This window comes from Pan paniscus, chromosome 1, assembly GCF_029289425.2.
Source record: "Pan paniscus chromosome 1, NHGRI_mPanPan1-v2.0_pri, whole genome shotgun sequence".
NCBI lineage: Eukaryota > Metazoa > Chordata > Mammalia > Primates > Hominidae > Pan > Pan paniscus.
In genome coordinates, this window is record NC_073249.2 from 204,062,533 (window position 1) to 204,087,883 (window position 25,351).

Here is a 25,351-nt window from a genome sequence, read left to right on the forward strand (position 1 = left end):
GAAGGTTGAGTCAGACCTGGCCAGGTGGAGAATGTAGGGATAGGAGCAGTTTAGACAGAAGGAATTCATCCATTTATCTACCCATCCATATCCAGCCACCCATTGGTTCCCTCTTTTTTTTTTTTTTTTTTTTTGAGACAGCATCTCACTCTGTCACCCAGGCTGGAGTGCAGTGGTGCGATCTTGGCTCACTGCAACCTCCGTCTCCTGGGTTCAAGTGATTCTCCTGCTTCAGCTTCCTGAGTAGCTGGGATTACAGGTGTGCACCACCACGCCGGGCTAATTTTTGTATTTTCAGTAGAGATGGGGTTTCACCATGTTGGTCAGGCCCGTGATCCACCCACCTTGGCCTCCCAAAGTGCTGGGATTACAGGCGTGCGCCACCATGCCCAGATAATTTTTGTATTTTTAGTAGAGATGGGGTTTTGCTATGTTGGCCAGGCTGGTCTCGAACTCCTGACCTCAGGTGATCCACCCGTTTCAGCCTCCCAAAGTGCTGGGATTACAGGCGTGAGCCACCGCGCCCAGCCAGTTCCCTTTTTCATTCACAGGCTCCATCACTCATGTCTCTCATTCATTCACACAATTCATTCCTTCAGTGTCCATGGCCCCCTGCGGGAGACACAGGCACCCTCCGCCCACATGCGGTGCTCTAAGAGAGGGGCAGAGTCCATGTTCACTTGTGGCAGAGGTGACATTTGGGAGGGACCCTGAAGATTCCAACAGGCAGAGATGAGGGGAGGATGAGGGAAAAGGGTGGGCAGTGAGGTGGGTGGGTGGGGGGACGGCAGGCATGAAGTCCCAGGAGGTGTTTGGGGGCCAGGGCACAAGGGAAAGGATTCATTCACTTGTTCATTCAACTGATATTGATCAAGTGTCTCCTTGGTGCCAGGCCTGGGTGCCGGGGAGAAGGTGGTGAATGGAGATGTAGCCCCTGACCTCTTGGAATGCACTGCCTAGGGGACGGGATGAACACGCACGCAAGCAATGGTAAGACGGCCGGCAAAGGCTGGGCAAGTGTTTGAAAGGCCCTGGAGACCGGCCTGGTTAGCCGATCCAGCAGTTAACAGAGTGCAAAGGCCGGGCTGGGCTCTAGAAAGTCGGGCTCCAGCAGGACTGGCTGCAATTGACTGCACTCTTCCTCTCAGCCTTCAGGGAGAGCCCTTCTATCCATCTGCAGTTCCCCGTGGGCTTGCCCTCAACAAAAGGCCTCCCTGTCAGTCATTGACACCTAGTCTGAATGGAAGCCCTGCGATGCCTTTCCCAGGGGCCCTTGCAGCCTCTGTGGCTGTTTGTTGCCTCCTGGAGCAGGTAAGAGAAGTGATCATTCAAAGGAGAGGCTTCCTGGGGCCTCTGATGTCCAGCCATGTGGGTGGGCAATTGTGCTGTCTACCTCCTGGCCCCTGTACTGTGCAGACCCCACATCCACCTGGCCTCCCATCCTGTCACCATTGCCCACTGTGCAGCAGGCAGGGCAGAGGAGGAAGGCCAGGGACACACATGGCCTCTGCTGAGGGCCAGGTCCCATTCTGGGTGCTGTGCTGCCTTTTCTCCGTAACCTGCATAGCTCCCCGCGAGGGGTCTCACCCACACTCGACACAGGTGGAAACTGAGGTTCAGAGGGAGAAAGACGCCTGCCCAAGGTCACATAGCTGGTGAAGGACAGAGCTGGGATTTGAACCTACGGCTTCTCACTCCTAGTCCAGTGATCCTTCTACCATCCCAGGGGCTTCCACCTTGGGTCCCCAAACGGAGTAATTAAGGTCTGATTTAAAAGCTCAAAGTGAAATCACCTCTCCCCATGCAAAGGGCATGCAGGCGAGTGAAAGTGGGTGTTTTAGCAGGACTCAGAGCAGGGCGGGCAGAAGCTCTCTTGAGCTGTTTCAAATCTCTGTCGAAGAAGAGGTGAGTGACTAATTATCACTTCATAAGTGCAGCTTTTTGGAAACCCAGTTTTTCCCAACATCAAGCCACTGAGGTCAAGATGAAAGGGTCGTGGTAGGGAAAGGGATGTGACTGTTGCATTTCACTGAGATTGCTGGGTGTATCCTCCAGACCAGAAAAGTGAGATCCAGAGAGGTCAAGGCACCTGCCTGAGGTCTCACAGTGGGAAGGAGTGGAGCCGGATTGGGAGCCAGGCAGCCTGACTCCAAGGCCAGTGCTCTTTCTGCTGCACCAGTGCATCTCATCTTGCGGTGGGGCAGAACTCCCAGGCCTCAGCCTGGGAGAGGGGCCCTCAGGGAGGTGGGTGATGGGGACAGCACCCAGCCAATAGGTACCTTCTCATAGTACTGCAGCTCATAGTCCAGGATCACGCCATTGGGCTGGTCCGGCTGGGACCACGACAGGGTAATGCTGTCCACGGTGCGGCTCACCTGATGCATGATGGACACTGCCGACGGAGCTGGAAGAGAGGCCAGAGGTCAGGGATCAGGGAGGCGTGAGAAGGTGCAGCTTCTGGCCCACCCTCAGAGGTACTCGGACAGGTGGGGCACTGTGGGATCAGAGAGGGAAGGGCATCTGGCTGAGGCCACACAGCCAGTCTCGGGGAGCCGACAGGGGGCAGAGGGGCTCATGCAGGGCTATGGGTGCCACTGCTGAGCTCTCATGGGGTACCTTCAGGTCAGACACTGACGACTTCACCAGCCCTGGGGAAGCTCAGGCCACATCAAGTTGAGAAACAGTAGAGATAGAAATGGTTAATTGTATGTCATGTGAATTTCATCTCAATAAAATCAATCAGTTATTTCTGCCTCCCATTCCTCCCACCAGTGCTGTGAGTGCTCTCACAGAGGTGGTTAGATGAAGAGACAAGCAGTCAGGGGGCTGTGTGCAGTGCTAGAAGGATGCTTAGAAATACCTTAGTACATGGCTGGGTGCAGTGGCTCACGCCTGTAATCCCAGCACTTTGGGAGGCTGAGGTGGGCAGATCACCTGAGGTCAGGAGTTCAAGATCAGCCTTGCCAACATGGTGAAACCCCGTCTCTACTAAAAATACAAAATTAGCCAGGCATGGTGGTGCATGCTTGTAATCCCAGCTACTCAGGAGGCTGAGGCAGGAGAATCGCTTCAGTGCGGAAGGCAGAGGTTTCTGTGAGCCGAGATCATGCCATTGCACTCCAGCCTGGGCAACAAGAGTGAAACTCTGTCGCAAAGAGTGGGGAGAAGAAATACCTTAGTACAATTCCCTCATTTGATTTTATGATTGTTATTTTTTGAGACTCTGTTGCCCAGGCTGGAGTGCAGTGGCATGAACACAGCTCATTGTAGCCTCAACTTCCTGGGCTCAAGTGAGCCTCCCACCTCAGCCTCCCAGGTAGCTGGGACCACAGGTGTGCGCCACCATGCCTGGCTAATTTTTTTTTTGAGATGGAGTCTCGCTCTGCCACCCTAGCTAGAGTGCAGTGGCATGATCTTGGCTCACTGCAACCTCTGCCTCCTGGGTTCAAGAGATTCTCCTACCTCAGTCTCCTGAGTAGCTGAGATTATAGGTGTGCACCACCACACCTGGTTAATTTTGTATTTTTAGTAGACAGAGTTTCACCATGTTGGCCAGGCTGGTCTCAAACTCCTGACCTCAGGTGATCTGCCTGCCTCAGTCTCCCAGAGTGCTGGGGTTACAGGCATGAGACACTGTGCCTGGTGTAATTTTTGTAGAGGCGGGGTTTCGCCATGTTGCCCAGGTTGGTCTCGAACTCCTGGGCTTAAGTGATCCCCTCCTGCATCAGCCTCTCAAAGTGCTGGGATTACAGGCGTGAGCCACCATGCCTGCCATGCCTGGCCCAGTTCCCTTATTTTGCAGTCGTGGAAACTGAGGTCAAGAGAGGGGGTGTGAGCTGCCTGAGGTGCCGAGGTAGGTCCATGGCACACAGCCTGCTCTTGAGTCCTTATTTCATAATGCATCCGGCCTGCTGTCTTTTGCCTCCTTCTCACATGGAGCAAACCTCCAGAAAGCATCACCTCTGTGTAGACATGGCCCTGGGCCCTTTACACACGCTTCCTGAGTTGACTGTTGATGAGAGGGTGTATCACCCCTGCTGACAGGTGAAGACATTGAAGTTCCGAGGTGCACGCGGCTTCCTGAGATCACACAGTCAGTGGGGGAGCCGGGATTTGGACCCAGGTCTGCATCTTGCCAGAGCAGTTGTTTGCTCCAGAGTGGGACTGGCCAGAGAGGGACTCTCAATGTGGTCCCCACACAACCGTGGTGTGACTCTGCCAAGCCTCCTTGCTTCTCTGGGCCCGAGATTTTTGTGGTCCCAGGAGGGGCTGAGGACTCACCAGGGTGAAGGGAGCACCTCCTGCATTCTTTCCTCATTCCTGGGCGGGTCTGTGACAAGCAGACGTCCTGTCTCAGCCAATACAAGGACACTGGAAAGTGGAGGCTGACACTTCTCCTAGCCCCAAGTCCTGCTCTGCAGGGGCTCTGACCATATGGGATGTGAGTGTGGAGCAGGCCTGGTAGGAGTTCAGGGGAACCTGAACACCAGCTGTGGGGTTTGAAGGCTGGAGCTGACTCACCCATTTCCTGCTCTGTGTCTGTCCCTAGACTTCCTCTCTGCCTTGCTGCTAACTGGCTGTGTGACCTAGGTGATCTGCCTCCCCTCTGGACCTGGCTTCCTCCTGGGCAACCCTGGCCAGGCTAGAAGATCTCTGAGGCCTCGAGGCTCCAATGTTCCCTGCCAGTCCTTCCTCTGCAGCCCTCGACACTGAGAATGAGCCTGGGGACCAGCGTGGGCCTGGGCAGGTCCAGACTCCCCTCCTGCACCCCAAGGAGCTATGGAAAATTGTCCCGAGACACTCCAGATGAGGTGGCAGCACCTGCAAGAAGGACTTAGACCCTGGTCCATGCGGCCCTGATGAGCCTCTGTTCCTTTTACACCCAGGGGAGGCTGCCTGACCCTCAGCTCGGCTCCTTGCCCTGCCAGGGGCATTAGCCTCTTGGGATCAGGGGTCTGGTTGTGTGCTCAGTGTAGCGCCTGGCATGTTGTCAGTGCTGTGGGTGTTTGCAGGTGTCACCTGCCACAGTGCACTGAGCATGGACTTGCAGCATCTCATTTAACCCCCTCAACAATCATGTAGGATGAGGGTCAATATCTGCACTTTGCAGAAGAGGAATCAGAGGCTCAGAGAGGCACAGTGACTTCCCCAAGGTCACACAGCTGGCGAGGAGCTGAGGTGGGCTTGGAGCTGAGTCATCCTGCCCTAGCTATGACCCCCTCTGGGTCTCAAAGCAGTTCCTACTTCCCACCTGCCTTCAGCCCCAGCGCCATCCCTCCCCGTGGAACTGCCTTTGTGAGGAGTTGAGTGTTCTGCTCTCCTGGACTGCCGAGGATCCAGCTTCTTTATGAAGTCCAGGCTGTCTGCCCATCACGGGCTTGTCAGTGGTCGGTGTCCCAGTGAAACAACAAAATAAGGCCCTTCTGGAGTGTCACTGACCAGGGCCAATCTGGGGGCTCATCCCTTGTGCTGGCCCGGGAAGCACCCCAATCCCCATGCCTCCCCACAGCTTCTCAGCCCCTCTCATCCAACCCACAGGGGCTGACCACTGGGTCTGTGTGTGTGGTGGAGGTGGGGGTGAGACAGGGTGCTCTGAGAAGCTAAGGAGGATGCTTGAAACTCAGCTGCCAGAGATTCTGGGAGAGATGCCCCCCCCACCCCTGCCTCCAGGGGCCTGAGGACAGTTCTGGGGTGAGGGGCTGGGTGAGGCAGCCTCCAGTGCTCCTTGAAATACTGGGTCTGTCTCCCAGAGGGCCAGCCAAGCAGGTGGGGAGGGATGTGTGAAGGGTGCAGTCAGAGGCGTGCTGCTGTCTTACAGCACGTTGATGTGTATTACATCAACGGAGCATCAGACACACAGAGCCCGCAAGGGCAAGGACAGGTGAGGAGTATTTGGATTGCGCTGCTGCCAGGTGTGCTCGCTCACCTACTGCTTCATGCCTAGACCCGCACAGTGCCCAGGTCAAGACGCTCCCATCCAGTCCCTGGCAAGGCCGTCTAGCCTAGCGGTGGGGAGCCCTGAGGGTGGAGTCCGACAGACCTGTATGCAGCTCCCTGCTCCTCCACTCACTCATGTGTGGCCTTAAGCAGGTACTTTTAGCTTTGCTGAGCCTCAGTTTTCATACCTATCAAGTAGGAACCCTCACCTGGCCAGGACGCTGTGAGAAGGCAGTGGAAATGCATGTGAAGGTCTGAGTGGGGTGCTGGGCGCCCCTCAGGAGGGAGACATTGTGAAGAATTCTTCAGTTCGTGGAGTTGCTATGATGCCAACCACATGATACGGGGTGCTGGGGCTCTGGAGAGGAACCTCACAGCATCCCAGCCTTCCAGGGACTTGCAGCTTAATGGGAGGAAGCATACTGTTTTTCAACTAAATGAGTGCCTGTCCCAGGATGGGCACCATGCTAGGCACTGGGGAAGCTGTAAGACTCAGAAGCGGCATGGAGCTCTGGGGTCCAAGCTCCCATTTTAGGACTTGGTCAAAGTGATTCAGCCTTGAACAAGAGCAGGGGCTGCTCCATTCACACTTCTCCCTGGGAGTTCAGCAGAGGCTGCTCCGTTCACACCACCTTCAGGGATTTCAGCAGGGGCTGCTCCGTTCACACCACCTTCAGGGATTTCAGCAGGGGCTGCTCTGTTCACACCTCTCCCTGGGAATTTAGCAGGGGCTGCTCCGTTCACACCTCTCCCTGGGATTTCAGCAGGGGCTGCTCCATTCACACCTCTCCCTGGGATTTCAGCAGGAGCGGTTCTGTTCACACCTCTCCCTGGGAATTCAGCAGGGGCTGCTCCATTCACACCACCGGCAGGGAGTTCAGCAGGGGCTGCTCTGTTCACACCACCATCTGGGATTTCAGCAGGGGCTGCTCTGTTCACACCACTGTCTGGGATTTCAGCAGGGGTTGCTCTGTTCACACCTCTCCCTGGGATTTCAGCAGGGGTTGCTCTGTTCACACCTCTCCCTGGGAATTCATCAGGATCTGCTCCATTCACACCATCTTCAGGGAGTTCAGCAGGGGCTGCTCTGTTCACACCACCATCTGGGATTTCAGCAGGAGCTGCTCTGTTCACACCTCTCCCTGGGAATTCAGCAGGATCTGCTCCATTAACACCACCTTCAGGGAGTTCAGCAGAGGCTGCTCCATTCACACCACCTTCAGGGATTTCAGCAGGGGCTGCTCTGTTCACACCACCATCTGGGATTTCAGCAGGGGCTGCTCTGTTCACACCTCTCCCTGGGAATTCATCAGGATCTGCTCCATTCACACCACCTTCAGGGAGTTCAGCAGAGCTGCTCTGTTCACATCACCCTCTGGGATTTCAGCAGAGGCTGTTCTGTTCACACCTCTCTCTGGAGTTTCACCTCCCAACAAAGGACAATTGTAGAATGTATCTCTCTAGATTGTAGCACTTTTAAAACTTGAATGGGCATAAGGATAACCAGGAGAGTTTATTAAAATTCACATTGCTGGCCTCCCCACAACACCCCCCACTGAGATTCTACTTCAGCAGGTCTGGGGTGGGGCCTGAGAATGTGCATTTCTAGCAAACTCCCAGGTGATGTTGATACTGCTGGTCTGTGGACCACACTTTGAGGACTAGTGGATTCAGGGCCAGAGAAAGAAAGTGACTTGTCCAAGGCTACACAGCTGGTAGTGGTAGAGCTGGACTAGAGCCAGGAGCAGCTGAGTCCTGGTCTAGTATATGATCCACCTGCCACGCGGCTGCTTGCAGCCTGGCTTCTGCTGAGCCTGCCCCCCTCACCTGCCTGGGCTACACTCTTTATATACGGCCCTGGAGCTCAGAGGGTCTTGGAGCAGCCATACAAAGAGTTCCATGAGAGGTGAAGAGACGAGGCTGCCGAGGAAGGTGGGGGCCAAACTTCCAGTCCTGAGGCACTGGGGAGCCACAGAAGGACTAGTAGGGGTGGCAACCTGCTCCTCAACTAAAACAAGCTTGTCATTCATCTTGCCATTCTGATAGCCCCCGTATGCCCCATGGTGCCCAGAAAAAGGGAAAGGCCGTGCAGCTAACAGCAAACCACATGCTTCACATCCGTTAACTCACTTCATGCTCCTATCAACCCTACAAGGCTGGTATTACTGTTATACCCATTTTACAGATGAGGACATGGATGCACGGAAGTGTGAAGTAACTTGCCCAAGGCCACACAGCAAGCAGTGGAGCTGGGATTCAAACCAGGCTCACCCAGGTCCAACACATCCTTTCCCCTCCACTGGCTGTGGCTGATGCTGGCTGACCAGGGAGTTCTGGAAAGCAGCGGACCTCCGAGGGCCCCTGAGGACATCCTGGTCCAGCTCCCTTCCTGCTGCTGCAGAGCTAACCCCGCCTGGTTCCCGCTGACTCACCTACCACCCACCCGGCCCGCCCCAGCTCTGGGAGCTCAGCTGCTGGTGGAGGCAGGTCCCATGCGGCCTTGGGGGTCTGGGCCTGGCAGGCGTAGCTGGCAGGCTTGGGTTACAGGCAGCTAACCCGGGCTCTGATCCCATAAGCCCTGTAACCCCAGGCGTGGCAAGGAGGCGGCATTTGCCAGGAAGATGATCAAGGCGGGCCAGTGGGGGCCAGCAGGGCTAGCCTTTCTCCTGGAATCCAGGGGGATTAACGGCGGAGAAAAGGGAACAGCTGGATGCTCTCCCACCCCTCCTGCTGCCCACCGCCCACCCTGGGGTGTCAGGTTTCCCTGTAAGTTGGTCATCAGGGAATTCTGGTATTTTCAATTACTAGCCGGGCACGCCGACAGGGGGATGGGGTCAGTGGTGCCCTGTGACCCCTGCAAGGAGATGGAGCCCCAGGGAGTAAGCACAAAAGAGGCTTGTGGCCGAGAGGGGCAGGGGGAGGCCGGCCAGGCGGGGCCTGCTTGTCTGGAGCAGGTGGTCAGGGGCCCTGCTGCCCTCAGTGAACCCCAGGGGGGAGTTCAGCCCCTTCCTTGGCTGAGACTTGGGGAAGGAGCCTTCCCTCTGTGTGCCTCCGTTTCCTTCTCAGGGCATGAAGGGGTTGTACGGGGTGGTCTCTCAGGATCTTCTGGGACTAGGATCCCAGGACAGGACAGGAAGCCAGCAGCCTGTGCCCCTGGTTGCTGCAAGAGGTGGGTGGGCTTGGGGATTGGCTCAGCTTCCCCTCACAACCCGGAGCTACGACCCTTTCACTGGTCCGAAGATCCCTGAGCTCCAAGGGAGTGGGGGAGAGGTCGCTGGGCACAGGACAGCTGGAGACCCCATCCCAAGCCCCAGACTTGCAGATCCCAATGTCTCCCTGATGTCTTCACTCCCTGTTGATGACCCTCAGCGGCTTCCCACTGCACCCAGAATAAGACACAGACACACTACTGTGGCCCACAAGGCCCAGCTGCCTGGCGTCTGCCACCTCCCTCTGCCTGCCCCCTCTCTCCCAAGCTGTCCACACTGGCAGCCTTTCTGTTCTGCCTCAGGGCCTTGGCCCCATGGTGTTTCTGCTTGGAAACCTCTTCCCCCACATCTTCCATGGCCAAATCCTCCTCTTCATTGAAGTCTCAGCTCAAATGTCACCTCCTCCGAGATGCCCTCCTGAACTACCTCTCCCCTCCAGTAGCCCCTTCTCATACCCATTTTATTTTTGTCACAGCACCAACACTATCTGAGGTCAGGGACCTTGTCTCTCATTCAATCCTTTATCCCCAGAGCCTGAAACAGTGTGTGGCTTGGAGTAGGTGCATGACCAATATTTACTGGAGGAAGAAATGAAGACAGGAAGGAGGAAGGAAGGGAGAAAGTGAGGAAGGAAGGAGGAAGGAAGGGAGGGAGAAAGGGAAAAGCGGGGACCAGACAGATTCTCCCCTTTTCTGGCCCCCTCAGGAACCCGAGTCTACCGACCTTGTGGGCTGGCCACTAAAACAAAGGCCCCAGGCAGTACTTCCCAAGCAGCCAGCGGAAGGCAGGTTCCCTCTCCCCCAGGCCCTGTGCCCACCCACAGTTGGGAACTGCTGCAGTGACGTGGGGCCTCTTGCCACCAGCTAGCCAACAGTTCCACGACAATTGCTTGTCACTGCGCTAGTCCTCTCCAGGGTCTGTAGCAGGGACAGTTTACTTGGGACGGGACTCTTAGAATTCCCAGCTACTCATGGGACAGCTGCTTTTTGAGTGTTTGTCCCTTAAACCCGTAGCAACGCAGTTAACCCCCGATGATCTGGCTGCAATTCTGGATGACCTGACGATAATTCTCACAACCGAATTTCTGCAAATAAAACTTCCAGAAAGTGGGCCTTTGATTCTTTCTGATGGGCCTCTTAGAGAGTGGTATGGGACAGAAAAAAGGAAAAGCTGACAACTGGTGCTAGGGTGGCACTGCGTATTCTGTGGCTAAGAAAGTTTGAGGAACACAGAGTGGTAGCCCATCTGCTTGTGGAGACTCACAATGCACATGTGTTTAATTCAAGGCTCTGAGAAGTCCCGCAGGGGAGACATCCAGTTAACTTGGTTTAACCCAGTGGTCCCAGGCTCATTTGGCCTCAGAAACCTTTTCTCACATAATAGTTCTTAACGTTTTTGGGAACTACCAATCTGTGGAACATATGAAAAAAATAAAACAAAGAACTGAGTCCAGGAGACATTATTATTATTTTTTCCTTGAACTTGAGAAGAGCCCCTCTCTAGGGTGGCAATTGGCTGTTCATGTGCTCATTTGCTCTCCCCTTGATCCAGCATATGTTTAGCAGAGCCTGCCCAGTGCCAGGCCCCTTCGTCACAATCAGATGGAGTAGGGGTTAATCCCTCCCTTTTTACCAATGAGGAAAGGAAGAGACCGACAGGATGCCCCCACACCCCAGGCAGCAGGGCTGAGATGGGGACCCAGGTCTGTCTGACTGTAAGGCCCAGGTTGGTTTCTTCTATCCCTGGTTACCTGGCCCTACCCATAAGTAGCCTATGAGTGGGCTGAGGCGAGGCCCTGGACTTTGTGCTGGGGAAACATCCAATCACCCACCTCCTAGTGGGTTGCGGAATCGTCTTGACCTCACCTTTGGCCTCCTGGTGGGACAGTCCTACCCCAGCACCTGGACTAGCAAGATGCTAAAAGCCTGGGTCTCAAAGCAGGTGGTCTGGGCAGCCTACCTCCACCTCCTGTGCCTCAGTTTCTCCTCTGTGAATGGGCAAGGAAGGTTAAATGAAGACCTGTTTGTAAAGTGATTAGCACAGGACTTGGCCCAGATTAAGGGGTCAGAGGATGATGTGAGCCAAATGCAGCTGTCTGGGCTGCTCAGATTCTCAAACAGCACCATGAGTAGCTGAGTGCTCTGGAATAGTGGTGGCGGTGAAGGTGAGAAAAGGTGGTGTTCAGGGTTCAGATGCCAGCTGTTCTACTCCTAGGCCAATGTGTGACTGCAGGCAAGTTACCTCTCTCTGAGCCTGGGTTCCTTACCTGTAAAATGGGATGTGGCAGACGGTACAACTATCCATTCTCTCTTTTTCTCAACTTAACAAAATCCTGGTTCTTAGCTAGGTACATTGTGCCCAAATAGAAGACAACATTTTCTGAACCTCTCTGGCAGCTAGAAGTGGCCGTGAAATATAAACTGAAGCATGTGTGGGACTTCTAGGAAGTTTCCTTAAAAGGGAGGGCCCTACCCTTCTCACCCTCCTTCCACTGCAACCTGAGACATGGATGTGATAGCCAGAGAGCTTGCAGCCATTTTGGTCCATGAGGACATGAAGCTGTGTGCTGAGGAGTGTGGATCTCTGATGGCTCCATGGAGTTGCTGTACTCCTATCTTCTGACATGCTTCACACATGAGAAAAAGAAACCTCCCTTTAGTCTAAGCCACGCTGTTAGACCAGTTGTATTAATCACCCCCCTGTATCTACACCCTTTGCCCTGTAACTTATGTAGTTCTCTCTCTCTCTGACTCTTGCTTGGCTACGTGTCTTGTGGTGGCCAATAGGATATAAGCCAACATGATATAAGCAGAGGCTTGCAAAAGCCCTTGCGAGTGTCTGCCTGCTGCCTTGGTTCCCTGTGATTGCCATGAGAAAACATGCACAGGCGGACTTGCTGGAGGCTGAGACATGTTGGGGCAGAGTTGTTGCTCCAGTTGTCCCCTCCAGGGCCATTCCAGACCAGTGGACAGCAGTCAACCCCCAAACGTGACAAAACCCAAAGAGCTGCCGAATGACCCAGAGCAGATGAACTACAAACCTAAGAATGCACCTCGCCAAGACCAGCATTGCTGTCCAGTCAACCCCGAGACTCCCCAGCTAGCTAAGTGCTTCTTGTTCCATGCCGTCACTTTGTGGTTAATGGTTGATTGTTAACCAGCACTACCGTGGCAGTGGCTATCTGTTATTTTTCTTCCTAGAATATGCAGCCAAAACCAATCTTAAATGCTACTCTAGGTCAGCAATGCCTTCCCCGCAGAATGCTTGGGAGGATCAAAGAGGAAGATGCGCACAGAGGGCTCGGCCCAGGGAGGGAAGTGCCCTCTCCCTCTATCTCCCTCTCGAACCTCGTGGTCTCAGGCATAAGCACACAGGGGGCTCTCTTGGCCCATTTCTCTCTGATCCTCTTGGTCCCCCAGGGAGAGAAGTAGGTGAGTACACGTTCATGCCAGTTCCAGAGGCTGAGCCATTGTGTGCCCGCCCCACAGCAGGGCAGGAGGATCAGAGAACACAAGTGGCAGAAAAGGCTTTGGAGAGTTGAAAGTCTTTCCACGAGAAAGCCACGTGGAGTGGTGTCACAGACACCCGGTCAGGGTGCTGGGGACCTGCTGTGGGATCTTGGGTAGCCACTAAGGAACCTCTGTGGACCTCAGTTTTCTTCTAAAAGGAGGTGTTTGCCCTAGGTGAACTCCAAGGCCTCTACCAACGCTGCTGAGTTTTAATTTGATGTAGGTTTAACTTCTGTGATAGGCAGAATAATGACCCCCCAAAGATGTTCACGTCTTAATTCCCGGGATCTGTGAATATGTTACCTTACATGACAAAAGGGACTTTGCAGGTGTGATGAAGGTTATGACCCTTGAGATGGAGAGATTTTCCTAGATTATCCAGGCAGCTTGAACTTCATCTCTTGAGTGCTTACATGAAGAGAACCTTTCCCAGCGGAGAGTCAAAGAACCAATGAGTTGGAGAGTGGGAAGACTCAATGCCCTGCTGCTGCTTCTGAGATGTCAGGGTTCTGTGGAAGGACCCAAGAGAGGCCTTGAGGAGCTCAGGCAGCCCCCAGCTGATGGTCAGCAAGGGGAGAGAGGCCTCACTCCTACAGCCACGTGGAATTGAATTCTGCTAACAACCCCTCTAAGCAAGAAAACGGATTGTCCCTTAGTACCATCAGAAAGGACACATCCCTGCCAACACTGCTTTTAGCTTGATGAGATCCATGCTAGATTTTTTTTTTTTTTTTTGAGATGGAGTCTCGCTCTGTCACCCAGGCTGGAGTGCAATGGCACGATCTCTGCTCACTGCAACCTCCGCCTCCTGGGTTCAAGCAATTCTCCTGCCTCAGCCTTCTGAGTAGCTGGGATGACAGGCGTGTGCCACCATGCCCAGCTAATTTTTGTAATTTTAGTAGAGATGGGGTATCACCATGTTGGTCAGGCTGGTCTCGAATTCCTGACCTTGTGATCCACCCGCCTCAGCCTCCTAAAGTGCTGGGATTACAGGCATGAGCCACTGCACCCGGCCCACACTAGGCTTCTGAACCTGCAGAACAATAAGATAATAAATGTGTATTGTGTTAAGTTGCTAGGTTTGAGGTATTTTGTTCTGGCAGCAATAGGGAACTAAGCCAAGCTGCCATGTACTGTCCATCTATGTGCCAGGTGCTGTTCACATTCTTGTTAATGTCCACAACCATCTAGCAAAGCTGTAATGATAGATAAATGCCCATTTTGTAGGTGATGGAACTGAGGCTCAGAGAAATGAGGTCTTCTCACATCCTGGCTACACAGCTTGGAATGGGCCATGTGGGATGGGGGCTGAGTTTGTCAGGCCCCGCTCCGATGCCCTCTCTGCAACAGGAGCTCCTAGGATATGCCGATGGTAGAGCTTCCTAAGTGGCTGACCCTGTTCATTACAGGGGGCCTCAAAGGCTGGGGATACCCAGCCAGGCTGTGGTATGGATGGAGCATATGGACTGCCTGCCCCATCTCTGTAGAAGGCATGGGTCTGGTCAACATTGGGCCCTGAGGTTGCAGAGATACAATTATTCAGGTTCTGTTACTTCCTGGCCTGGGATAGAGCAGAGTAAGTCACTTACGTCTCAATGCCTCGCTTTCCTTTCATCTATAAAACAGGATGACAACAGGACCTACCTTGTATCGTTGTGAGGATTCAGTGTTAAGGGCTTAGCACTGTGCCTGGCACACAGTTAGCACTTGACAAATGTGAGCCGTTTTGGGGATTAGAGTGAATAGAGAATGATCTCTGTGTTTTAGGCGCCTACCTGTGCCAGCAACCTGGGAGGCACCTTGCATAGCTTAGCTGAAATCCTCACAGCTAAATCCTCCTGTAAGGAGAGGGCGAAGCTGTCCATGAGGAAGATGCAATCAGACATAAGCTGAGTGACTTGTCCAAGGTTGCATGCTGGTGAGCGGCCAGGCTTGACTCAAAGCCAGGTTCGGCTGCCTGATTCCAAAGCACAGACCCTTCCCACTACCTCCGGAAGCTGGCAGAGGTGGGGGTGTTCTGGGCTTGCTCAGGGTGAGATCCTTAAAGGGCTTAGGCGGTGTCCAGGGCAGCCCTGGAGAATGGCCAAGGGCACTGGATAGAAGCCCGGGATCAGTGAAATGCTACACCTCCCAGCCCCCAGGTCTGCAGGGCTGTCTGCTTGTCATTCGGACCTCAGCTTAAATGCCACCTCCTCAGAGAAGCTCTCCTCTGACTGCCCACCCTAAGGCTCAGCCTCTGTCCCTCCCTCCCGCCCCTCTCTGCTATGGTCTTGTTTGTGGGTGTGGAGAGGCAGGAGGGTAGCGTGGCTCACTCTGAACAGCCAGACTGACTCCTGGGTCTGCCACTGTCCAGCAGAGTACACCTGAGTATGTGGCATGACCTCTCCCAACCCGTTTCCTTATCCCTCAAGCCCAGCCCAGCCTCCTTCCTCGGGGGCCATGAGCACGACTCATGAATATGAGGCAGAAAGGTGCTCTGGAAAGGCGGAGCGTGGTTCAAAGGCGGCATGATGGCTGGATGAAGTCAGAAGACAGTTCTGGCCCCGGTGAATGCCAAGGGATTGCGAGCAAGGCCCAGTCACTCGCCCAGAAGAAACACTTTTTTCTTTTAAGACAATGAGCTAGATATTTATATATTGAATTTTAGGGTCTGTTTAAAACCGACCACTGAATGCATTTGTCTGGAAATCGAGTCCCCAGTCTTGTTTCCCAGCCCGATTGCACTTCTCCACACCCCACCTCACCCCACGCTTCTCCGAATCCTTCTGCAAATGTTCGCTGAATGTTCACTGTGGTGCAGCCGCCTCTAGGTGCCGGGAAAACCATGGTGAGGAAAAGCAGACCCATTGTGTGCCGTGAGTGCTGATGATGGGGGAGACGAACAAGAACTAAATGATCAATGACACAAGGTAAAATTTCAACCACGGGAACTAGAAGGCCATGGTGCTGGGGCTGGGGAAGGAGGTGTCCCACCGTCAGGGAGGTCAGTGAAATGAGCTGAGGCCTGAAGGAAGAATGGGATAAGAAAGTCTTTCCAGGCAGAGGGAACAGCATGTGCCAAGACTCGGTGTCAGGGGAACCTGATACTTAGGAGGAACAGAAAGAAGAATCCTCCCTCCAGTTGCCTGCTGTACTTCCCTCCCCCAGGCCATCTTCCTTCCTGTATGGTTCCATCTCTGTTTGCTAGAAGCCTCTCCATTCTTCAAAGTCAAGCTCAAATGCCTCCTCTTCCAGGAAGCCTTCCAGGACATACCCTTTGCTCATTCCCTAGGAGGATGATTTCTCCTGCCTGTGATCTCCCTCATCTCCCCCAGCACCTCTTGGGCCCTCATCCACGCCATCTTGTATGTAGGCTCTGTGTCTGTGTCTTATTTTTCCAACTAGGACATACATCCTCAAGGGCAGATACTGTGTCTACACTACACTGGAGAACAGTGTAGACTTGGAGTCACATGGTCCTGGGTTTAAATATTAGTAGAAGTCACTTAAGTAGTAGGACCTAGCATAAATGACTCTACCTCTCTGGGCTTCAGTTTCCTCACCTGGCAAAGGGGGATAATGGGGTGGGGGTCTGGTGTGGTTGCACAGCCCCCAGCTGGGCTCTGAGCAGCTGTAAGACAAGGGGCTTGCCAAGGGGCTTGGAATAAAGAGGAGGAGGAAAGACTTGTTATAATTTCAAAAGCCTCAGGGCTTTGAGGGCTTCAAGGGGTTTAGACTTACTCAGACCTGAGTTTCCCAAATTTGTCCAATGGTAAGAAACACCTGAGTCACTTGTTAACAACGCATATTCCCAGGGTCTGCGGCTGGGGTTCTGATTCAGCAGGACTGGGGTAGAGAGAAATCTGTGTTCTGGAAGTTGTGCTTACATATAGTTCTTACGTACAATTGGGTGGGGAAACTGAGGCCTCAGAGGAAGTGATTTTCACGTGCATGGTAGATTAGATCAATCACCCCAGTTCTTCCTTTTCTGTGATAGGATTAGGTACCCACATCCTTTACCAAGTAAATCTGCAGGGCCCACTCACTGTGGGCAGAGTATACTTCTCCATCCCACTGATGCTGGGCTTGGCCGTGGGACTTGTTTTGGCCAATGAGATATGGTTGGCTCCCTCCATTCTCCTACACTTCACCTTGAGAGAAACAAGCCTGGGGTGGCTGCCAGTCCAAGGAGAATGAGGAGACACATGAAATAGGCTAAACCCAAATCACATTCTGGAGACCTGCCCAGCACAGAGAGCATGGCCAAGATTAGTCAAACCCTAGCTGACCCACACACTAGTGAGTGAGAAAATAAATATTTATTGTTTAAACTACTGAGTTGTGGGGTGATTTTGTTATGCAGCATTATTGCAGGAGTAGCTGACTCATACACTGACTAAATGAATGCCGTTCATTTGCTAATGTCATGCAGCAAATGAATGGCAAAGCCAAGCCTAGGTCTCTGCTCCTAATCCAGTGCTTGTTTCTCATTGCTTCTCTGTCTTTCGATCCTGAGGGCTCTCCCTGTGTGCCTATTCCCCGGAAACCCCTCACGTCCATACTTCGCCCCATCTCTACTCCTGGGTACATCCAGCTCCTGACAGCAGGGTCCATCCCAGCAGCCCAGAACCACTCCTAGCTACAAATAAGCTGAGGCGTCTTGAGTAGGCAGTTCCACCTGCAGAGCTCCCAGATGGATGTAGGAGAGTTCCCCGCAACCAGGGAAAGGGCTCCAGGAGCTTCCTTCTGGCTTCTACCAGTTAGAAAGAGTTCCCTCTCCACCACCCGCTTTGGGGGCCTGGGTTTCTTCAGCTCAGAGCTTTGTCAAGCCAGAGAGACGCACAGCTGAGGTTTTCTAATCTGTTAGGGGTCTTTTCTATCACTTGTTGACTTTTTTTTTTTTCTTCTTTGAGATGGAATCTCGCTTTGTCGTTCAGGCTGGAGTGCAGTGGCACAATCTCAGCTCATTGCAAGCTCTGCCTCCCGGGTTCAAGTGATTCTCCTGCCACAGCCTCTCGAGTAGCTGGGATTGCAGGTGCTCACCACCACACCTGGCTAATTTTTGTATTTTTAGTAGAGATGGGGTTTCATCATGTTTTCCAGGCTGGTCTTGAACTCCTAACCTCATGTGATCCACCCACCTTGGCCTCCCAAAGTGCTGGGATTACAGGCATGAGCCACTGTGACTGGCTGGTTTTTGAGGGTTTTCTCAGATTGCCTCCTTTGAGTCAGCTCCCTCTGGACCCCAATCTGAGCAGGGCTTAAATCCACCCAAGGCCCCAAAAGAACTATAGGCAGTCAGTCACAAACATACCCTCTCAGCCACAGCAACACCACCAACATTCCCAAACAAAACCACACTCCTAAGACACAAACACACAGACAGGCAGAGCCACATTTGGATGTACAAACTCATGCTCAAATACACAATATCCCCTACCCCTGTCCCCAAGGCCCTGCAGGTTGATACATCCATGCTCACAAATGCATGTATACAGAACCCACATGGCCACAGTCATATGCGCTGTAAACACATGTTCACCAAACACATATGACAGCACACTCACAAATACACAGACTCACATGCGCAATCAGACGCATAGTCAAGCTCAAGGTGCCGTGGACACATCAAGGACTTCGCCCAAGAACTGGAGTCTGTCAGACCTAGTCAATTCTTGCCTCTCACTCTTCCTGGTTTTGTGACTCAACTTGTCTGAGCATCATCTGTGAAATGGGTACATGGATGCCTCCTTCTCAGAGAGGCCACAAGGATGCAGTGAGGTCATGCATGGAAGCACCCCTCAACCAGGTGGAGTCAGTTGCCCTCTCCTCTCTCTTGTTTTTTCTTAGACAGAATTTTGCTCTTGTCACCCAGGCTGGAGTGCAATGGCATGATCTCGGCTCACTGCAACCTTCGCCTCCTGGGTTCAAGCGATTCTTCTGCCTCAGCCTCCTGAGTAGCTGGGATTACAGGTGCCCGCGACCACGCCTGGCTAATTTTTGTATTTTTAATAGAGATGGGGCTTCACCATGTTGGCCAGGCTGGTCTTGAACTCCTGACCTCAGGTGATCCTCCTGCCTTGGCCTCCCAAAGTACTGGGATTACAGATGTGAGCCACTGTGCCCAGCCAGTTGCCCTCTCTCTTTCAATGTCCTTGGCATGCCCTTCCTCCCTTCTGAATTCCATTTTTTTCTATTGTTCCCTTCAACATTCTACTGGCTGGGTGAAGCAGCTCTTGTTTGTAATCCCAGCACTTTGGGAGGCTGAGGCAGGAGGATCACTTGAGGCCAGGAGTTCAAGATGAGCTTGGGCAACATACAAGGCTCCATCTCTAAAGAAAAAATTTCGACTGGTCCTTCAAACTGCAAGTCAAATTCCACCTCCTCCAGGAAGACTTCCTGGGCCTGGACTTCCACAACTGGATCCCCGCATGCTTACCATGTGGGCCCCACCCTACATCAGAAAGATCAGCTCGGGGGCCCAGTCACTTTCCCTCCTGCAGCCTGGCCTCCCTTAGCTCTTCCATGGACATGGCCCTGACCATGCTCACTGTAGGGGTTTGGCAAAGGCTGCTGAGTGAATAACTGAGGGGCACACTCACAGTGCCAACCTTGAGATCTACCCACAGGTAGCATGATGTCCTCGATAATCTCATGTGGCCCTCAGGTGGGGGATGAGGCTGGGAAGCATCTCTAGGACTTAGCCTCCTATGACACTGAGGACAGTGGTCCTGGTAGAGAGGGGAGGCTAGGAGCCCAAGTGGAATGGGGACTAGAGAGAGAACAGGGTGGAGGGGAGACTGGTGGCCGGCAACTTCCTTTTTTGCCATGAAGGAAAGAAGGGTGGGGGGTGGAGGATGACGTGAGGCCACAGAAAAGGTTACTAAAGGTGAGCTTGAGGAGAGTTTTGCTGGAGTTAAGACTGGAGTGGGCTGAACTTCACAGAAAGCACTTGTGATGGAGGTACAAGTTAGGCTGCAAGAGATGACATCTCTGGGCTCTCCTGGGTCTCAGTGAGGCCACGTGACTGAGGCCCTGCCCGTGGAATGCATGCAGAAGAGAAAGATGCTGCCTCTACCTACCTTGCTTCAAACATCATTGCTGCCCTGTCTTCCCTCTCTTCGCACAGACATGCCTGAGACTCAGCTTGGGTCATACAGACAAGGAGCAGGGGACGTGGGGAAACGACACGGAAATAACCTGGGTCCCTGAGTCTCTGAGTGGATCAGAGTCACCCCGCTGACGTGGACTGCTCACCTCTGGATTCTCCCATGAGAGAGAAATACATTCCACTCCTTTAAGTCACCTAATGTTGGATCTTTTTGTTACAGCAGCTTAACTTTTACCTTCAATAATATGCACTCAACAAATGGGAGCAATTGTTATTAATACCACTACAATGAAGAGGTAGCACTTACTCTCCCAGGTGGACGGATCACATGAAAAGCCTTTGAAAAGAAGAAATCACTCCACAGATGTGAAGGAGTCTTTTGTGAGGACTGCAGGACCCTCCCTGGCACAGCACAATGGGGCACTCCCCCGGCCCACGTCGGAAGCACTTACCTGCCTGGTTGGTGGTGATGTTCACAGAGGCGAACTGAGGCGAGAAGGGGCTCTGGTCAGTAACGCCGTTCACAGCCTGGATCTCGAAGGTGTACTGGGTGTGGGCCAGCAGGTCACTGATGTAAATGCGTGGCTCGGTCAGGCCTAGCTGGCGTGGTGCGTACTGTACATTGTCCCCGCAGCGGGTGCAGGCGCCCCGGCCCGAGCCACAGCTCTTGCAGATGATGTTGTAGACGAGGTCCTCTCGGCCTCCGGAGTCGCGGGGAGGGGTCCACTCCAGCATGAGGGAGGTCTCATTGACACTGGAAATCACAGCCTGGGGCGCGGAGGGGATGGCTGGGGCAGGGGAGAGGTGTTGGTCAGTGGGGGGCTCAGGGGGTACTATTCCCCATGTGACCACTCTGTGCCCACTGCTCTGGCTCAGCCCAGGCCTCTGAAAGGACTTCCTTAAATTCTTTGTCCTGTCTCCCCACCAGAGAAATGTTTCTAGAATACAAGTTAGCCTGCTGTACATCTGCCCAAACCTTTCTCTCCTCCCAGCTTACAAACTGCTCAGTGTTTGTTACTGAGGATAGTATTTTTGCGTTTGGAATTATACCTGCCCAGTATCTATTTTCTCCTTCTTCCTTAGAACAGCCCAGCTTTATTCATGGTGGCAATATGTCCAGCTAAAAGATGGCATTTCCCAGCCTCCTGTGTTTAAGTGCTTGCCACTGATATAGAGCAGAAGTTGTTGACTAGGGCTGTTTCTTTAAAAAGAGACAGACAGCTATGGCGTGTCCCTTTGTCCTTTCCCCCCTTCTGCTGCCTAAAATGTGGGTGATGGCTGGGACTTCAGCAGCTATGCTGGACTATGAAGTGACCTTGAGAACAGAAACAACAGTGGCTCACCCCTGTAATCCCAGCACTTTGGGAGGCCGAGGCAGGCGGATCACCTGAGGTCAGGAGTTCAAGACCAGCCTGGCCAACATAGGAAACCCCGTCTCTACTAAAAATACAAAAAATTAGCCGGGCATGATGGTGGATGCCTGTAATCCCAGTTACTCGGGAGGCTGAGGTGGGAGAATCACGTGAACCCGGGAGGTGGAAGTTGCCATGAGCTGAGATCATGACGCCATTGCATTCCAGAGCCTGGGCGACAGAGTGAAACTCCATCTCAAAAAAAAAAAAAAAAAAGAACAGAAACTAGGTTGGGCGTGGTGGCTCATGCCTGTAATCCAGCACTTTGGGAGGATGCGGGAAGACTCCTTGAGCCAGGGAGTTCAAATCTAGCCTTGGCAACATAGTGAGACCCTGTCTCTACAAAAAATTAGAAAAATTAGCTGGGTGTGGTGGTGCACGCCTGGAATCCCAGGTATTCAGGAGGCTGAGGGCAGAATGCTGAGGGCACCTGAGCCCAGGAGGTTGAGGCTGCAGTGAGCTAGGATTATGCCATTCTGAATGGCAGAAAGAGCCAGGTCCCAAAGGCCATCGTGGATTGCCCATACTGTCCCAGGACTGTCTGCCTTGGGCTCCTTTTGAGTGAGAGAATAAATCTGTACAGTTTCAGCCATCGGGCTCAGCTCTGTTACTTACAGCTGAATGCCATCCCTGACAGATACAGGGGTTATGACGCTGCGTTCTCAGGCAGTCCCTTCCTAGAGCACCTTGGGCTGTGATTCAGGCAGCCGCTGCCAGGTTAGAACACTGGGCAGCCTTTTCTGCCACAGACACTACCTGTGTTGCTTCATCTCCTGCCAAGCCTCCCATCCCCTGTCCCTTTGTGAATCCAGACCTTGACTTTATCTTCCATGTGACTCAGCAGAAGGGGGTAAGGAGCCAGATGCCAGCACTGTGGTGTCTGCAAGGTGGGAGCATGGCCACCCCAGGATGCCCCTTTCTTGAGCACTTTTCCATTTCTCTTCCCACCAGGGAAAGACTGGCTGTAACCGGACGGCACCCAATCCTCACTCTGAGCTTTTCTGCAGGTAGACCTGGGACTCGGCCAGGCATCGCCATTGAGGGGCCCTAGGACTTACTTGTGCAGGGCATGTCCAGGGGGTCCAGGTCTGCTCTGTAGTAGCCATTGCGGCAGACACAGTTGGTGGCCCCTTCAGAAGTGGTCCGGCTGTTGATGGGACAGTGGGTACAGGCCTCATCCCCTTGGTTGGCCTTGAAAGTCCCAGATGGACAACCTAAGAGAGAAGACAAGGAGAGTCACCAGGAAACCAGATGAAGACTCAGAGAGGTCACGAGCCACGCAGCCTCACGGAGGGGCCACACAGCCTCGCAGAGGGGCCATGCAGCACCACTGCTGGAAAATCTCATCTCTTGAAGGGTTTGAAGTCTCCAGGCCCCAACGTGGGAGTTCTAATTCTGTCAGGGCTCCCTAGTTTCTTGTCCGTGAGCTGTCTAGGGCTCCCAGCAATCTTCCCTCACCTATCCCAGCTTGGCTGTGTCGTGGTCTCTAGAATCAATCCTGACCTAGTTAGGAGGCACATCTGAAGATGTCTGGGGCAGTGTGCATGGGTCCTGGTCTTGCTTAATAATGTCTGGCTGGGCCCTGATTCTTAGAACTAGATCCTTGGGTTACAGACAATTGAGATGATTATACGGCAGAAGAAAAGTCCTAGGGCAGTGTAGAGAGGTGATGTGGTGGAACAGAAGAGGACACTACTTTTGGAATAAGACCGACCTGGCTTTGAGTACTGGCTAGGCCTTTTACTAGCTGTGCAGCCCCAGACAAGCTGCTTAACTACTCAGACTCAGTTTTCTTATTTGTAAAATTAGGATTCTAAGGCCCATCTCTGCAGGGTCATTGTGAGTATTCTGCTTAAGCGTAAGGCACATGGCACAAGGCCTTGCACAGTATAGGTGCCCAATGAATAGTAGCTGTTATAATTGGTATGTGATCAGTTTATTAAAATATTAATAAAAGGGGGGCCTGCAGTACCAGGGCCAGCCTAAGGAGGGCACTGCTTGCACTCGGCCCACATTTGCACTCGGCCCGCATTTGGCTTCTCCCATGGGCTGTGGCCATCATCCCTGATATGGAGTCCACCCCCACTGTAGCTCTGAGTATGAGGTTAGGGCCTGTAAGAGGCAACTGCCTTGTGTGCACACATATTCAAATCCACCTTCCTCTTCTTGCTGGCCCTGGGCTGAGAATCAGGAGGCTGAGGGTCTAGGCCCTGCCCCTCTCCCAGCTTCAGCCTGCTGGGTTCATGAACCCAGCTCTGCTATGATACCTGGAAGGGATTGTGCAATGGGTAAGTGGGTGGACAGGAAACAGCTTTGCAACAAACATTTCATCTCCTTGGGATGAAATGCAGCTAAACCATCCACAGGCCCCCAGGCCCTCACTGGGAGTACATTTTATGCCTGGGTGCTGTGGGTTCTTCAGCAAGTGACTCAGCTTCTCTGGACATTAGTTTCTGTGTATGTAAACAATTAACATAAATTTCCCTAGTTCATTTTTTCCAGCTCTAGTCTTCAAGGCTTATCTTCCCAGTCCAAGTCTTAGCAAACCACCCTCCCTCAACCCTCAACCAGCTCTGGCCTCAGAGACCCTGCCTTTCTTGGGGCCCAGAACATTGCTTGGGTTCAGAGTGCTTTACTTACCCACCAAAATTATTTTTCTGGGGGTCTCCTGGCCATGCTCTCAACTCCCCCAGGATCAGAGCCACGTCTGACTCACAGCTGCTTGTCCTGTGCCTAGCTTAGAGTCTGCACCCAGCAAGTGCTCTGTAAATACTTCTTTTGTTGTTATTAATTTTATTTTTATTTTTGTAGAGATGGGGGGGGTCTCACTATGTTGCTCAGGCTGGTCTTGAACTCCTGGGCTCAAGCAGTCCTCCTGCCTCGGCCTCCCAGAGTGCTGGGATTACACGCAAAAGCCACCACACCTGGCCCATAAATACATCTTGGAGCTGCCTCCTTAAGTGGAATGAGCATGGGCTTTGGAGGCCATGCAAGCAGGAGGGCAGTGAACATAGTGGCTAGTGTGCAGGCTGCTGGCAAACCTAGACCCACCTGTGTGAGCAGTGTGGCCTCGGGGAAGTCACTTAAACTGTTTCCTTATCTGTAAAATGGGACAACAGTATCTACCTCCTAGAGTTGTTGTCAGTTTATATTGCTTAACTTATGTAAAAACACTTGTAACAGTTCCTGGCAGTACTAAGCCATCTGGTTCAAAAGCAATTTGCTGAGAGACCTTAGACAAGTTATTTGACCTCTCTGAGCTACATTGTTCTCATTGGTAAGAGCATCTACCACATAAGTAGTCATGAGGATTACTGCACTGGGTCTGGGTCCCCTGAGTCCTCCTGCCCTCCCTCTCGCCTTCCTCTTGGGCACCGACCTTTCCCTGATGGCTGGATGAAGGGGCAGCCTCACCATCTTGGCACTGCCCAGAGCTTCTGGGCAGTCAGGACATGCAGGCTGCAGCCCCAGCTCTGGTCGAGCAGTCGGCCTCTCTGAACGGGTTTCCTCCTCTGCAGAATGGGGGCACAAGGCTTCCAGGAAGGTCTAGAACCATCCTTAGAGATGCCAAAGGGTTTTGGCCCCAAGATCAGGCTCCTCCTGCTCCCTCTCTGGAGACAGCCTGCCCAGCTCAGCATCCCTCCTCCATCTGTGGGGCATTCCCGGGGGGGCCGCCAGTGGGTAGCTGCTCTCTCTCCCCTCTGTGCGGGGCCAGCCCCTCCATCTGGACTGCCTTTCTGGCTGCCCTCTCCCCCTGGCAGTGTCCTGGCTCCCTCTCAGACTCCCCAGGCTGCCCCTGCCCTAAGCCGCCCTTCATTTGCTCTGTTGCCTGGCCAGGTTCGACCCCCACCACCGGGCACTGTATCATTTCTGTATCTATGGCACTGCTTCATGAAACTCACTCTTCTCTGCCCTGGGAAGTGGCATCACTCTCCACCCTGTCCCCCTGCAGCCAATCAATTACTAGGTCTTCCCTCCTCAGCAGTCTCTGGTCTGGTCTTGGCCGCTCCCCGCGCTGCCAGCATCTAGAAAGCTCTTTCCACCCACTCCTCAGCCTCTCACGCCATCTGGCCTCCTCCCGCCCACCCACTCTCCAAACTAGCTCTCTGGAGTGCAGACCTTTCCAAGTCACCTAAAAATCCACAATGGCACATACATCGGAATAGTATTTGGCCATAAAAAGGAACGAAGCAT

The 25,351-nt window shown here is 53.2% G+C and overlaps 1 protein-coding gene across 3 annotated transcripts in view; it reads right to left on the reverse strand.

Annotated features, from left to right (window-relative positions):
• The window catches only part of EPHB2 (EPH receptor B2), a 204,861-nt gene that overhangs the window by 30,345 nt on the left and 149,165 nt on the right, over positions 1-25,351 (reverse strand). For all 3 annotated transcript variants that reach the window (XM_034957849.4, XM_034957854.4, XM_034957860.3), the window contains exons 4-6: positions 22,216-22,371; positions 20,198-20,533; positions 2,280-2,404 (exon numbers count right to left, since the gene is read on the reverse strand). In XM_034957849.4, the coding sequence (XP_034813740.1) occupies positions 2,280-2,404; positions 20,198-20,533; positions 22,216-22,371 (617 nt within the window). The remainder of the gene's footprint in view (positions 1-2,279; positions 2,405-20,197; positions 20,534-22,215; positions 22,372-25,351) is intronic.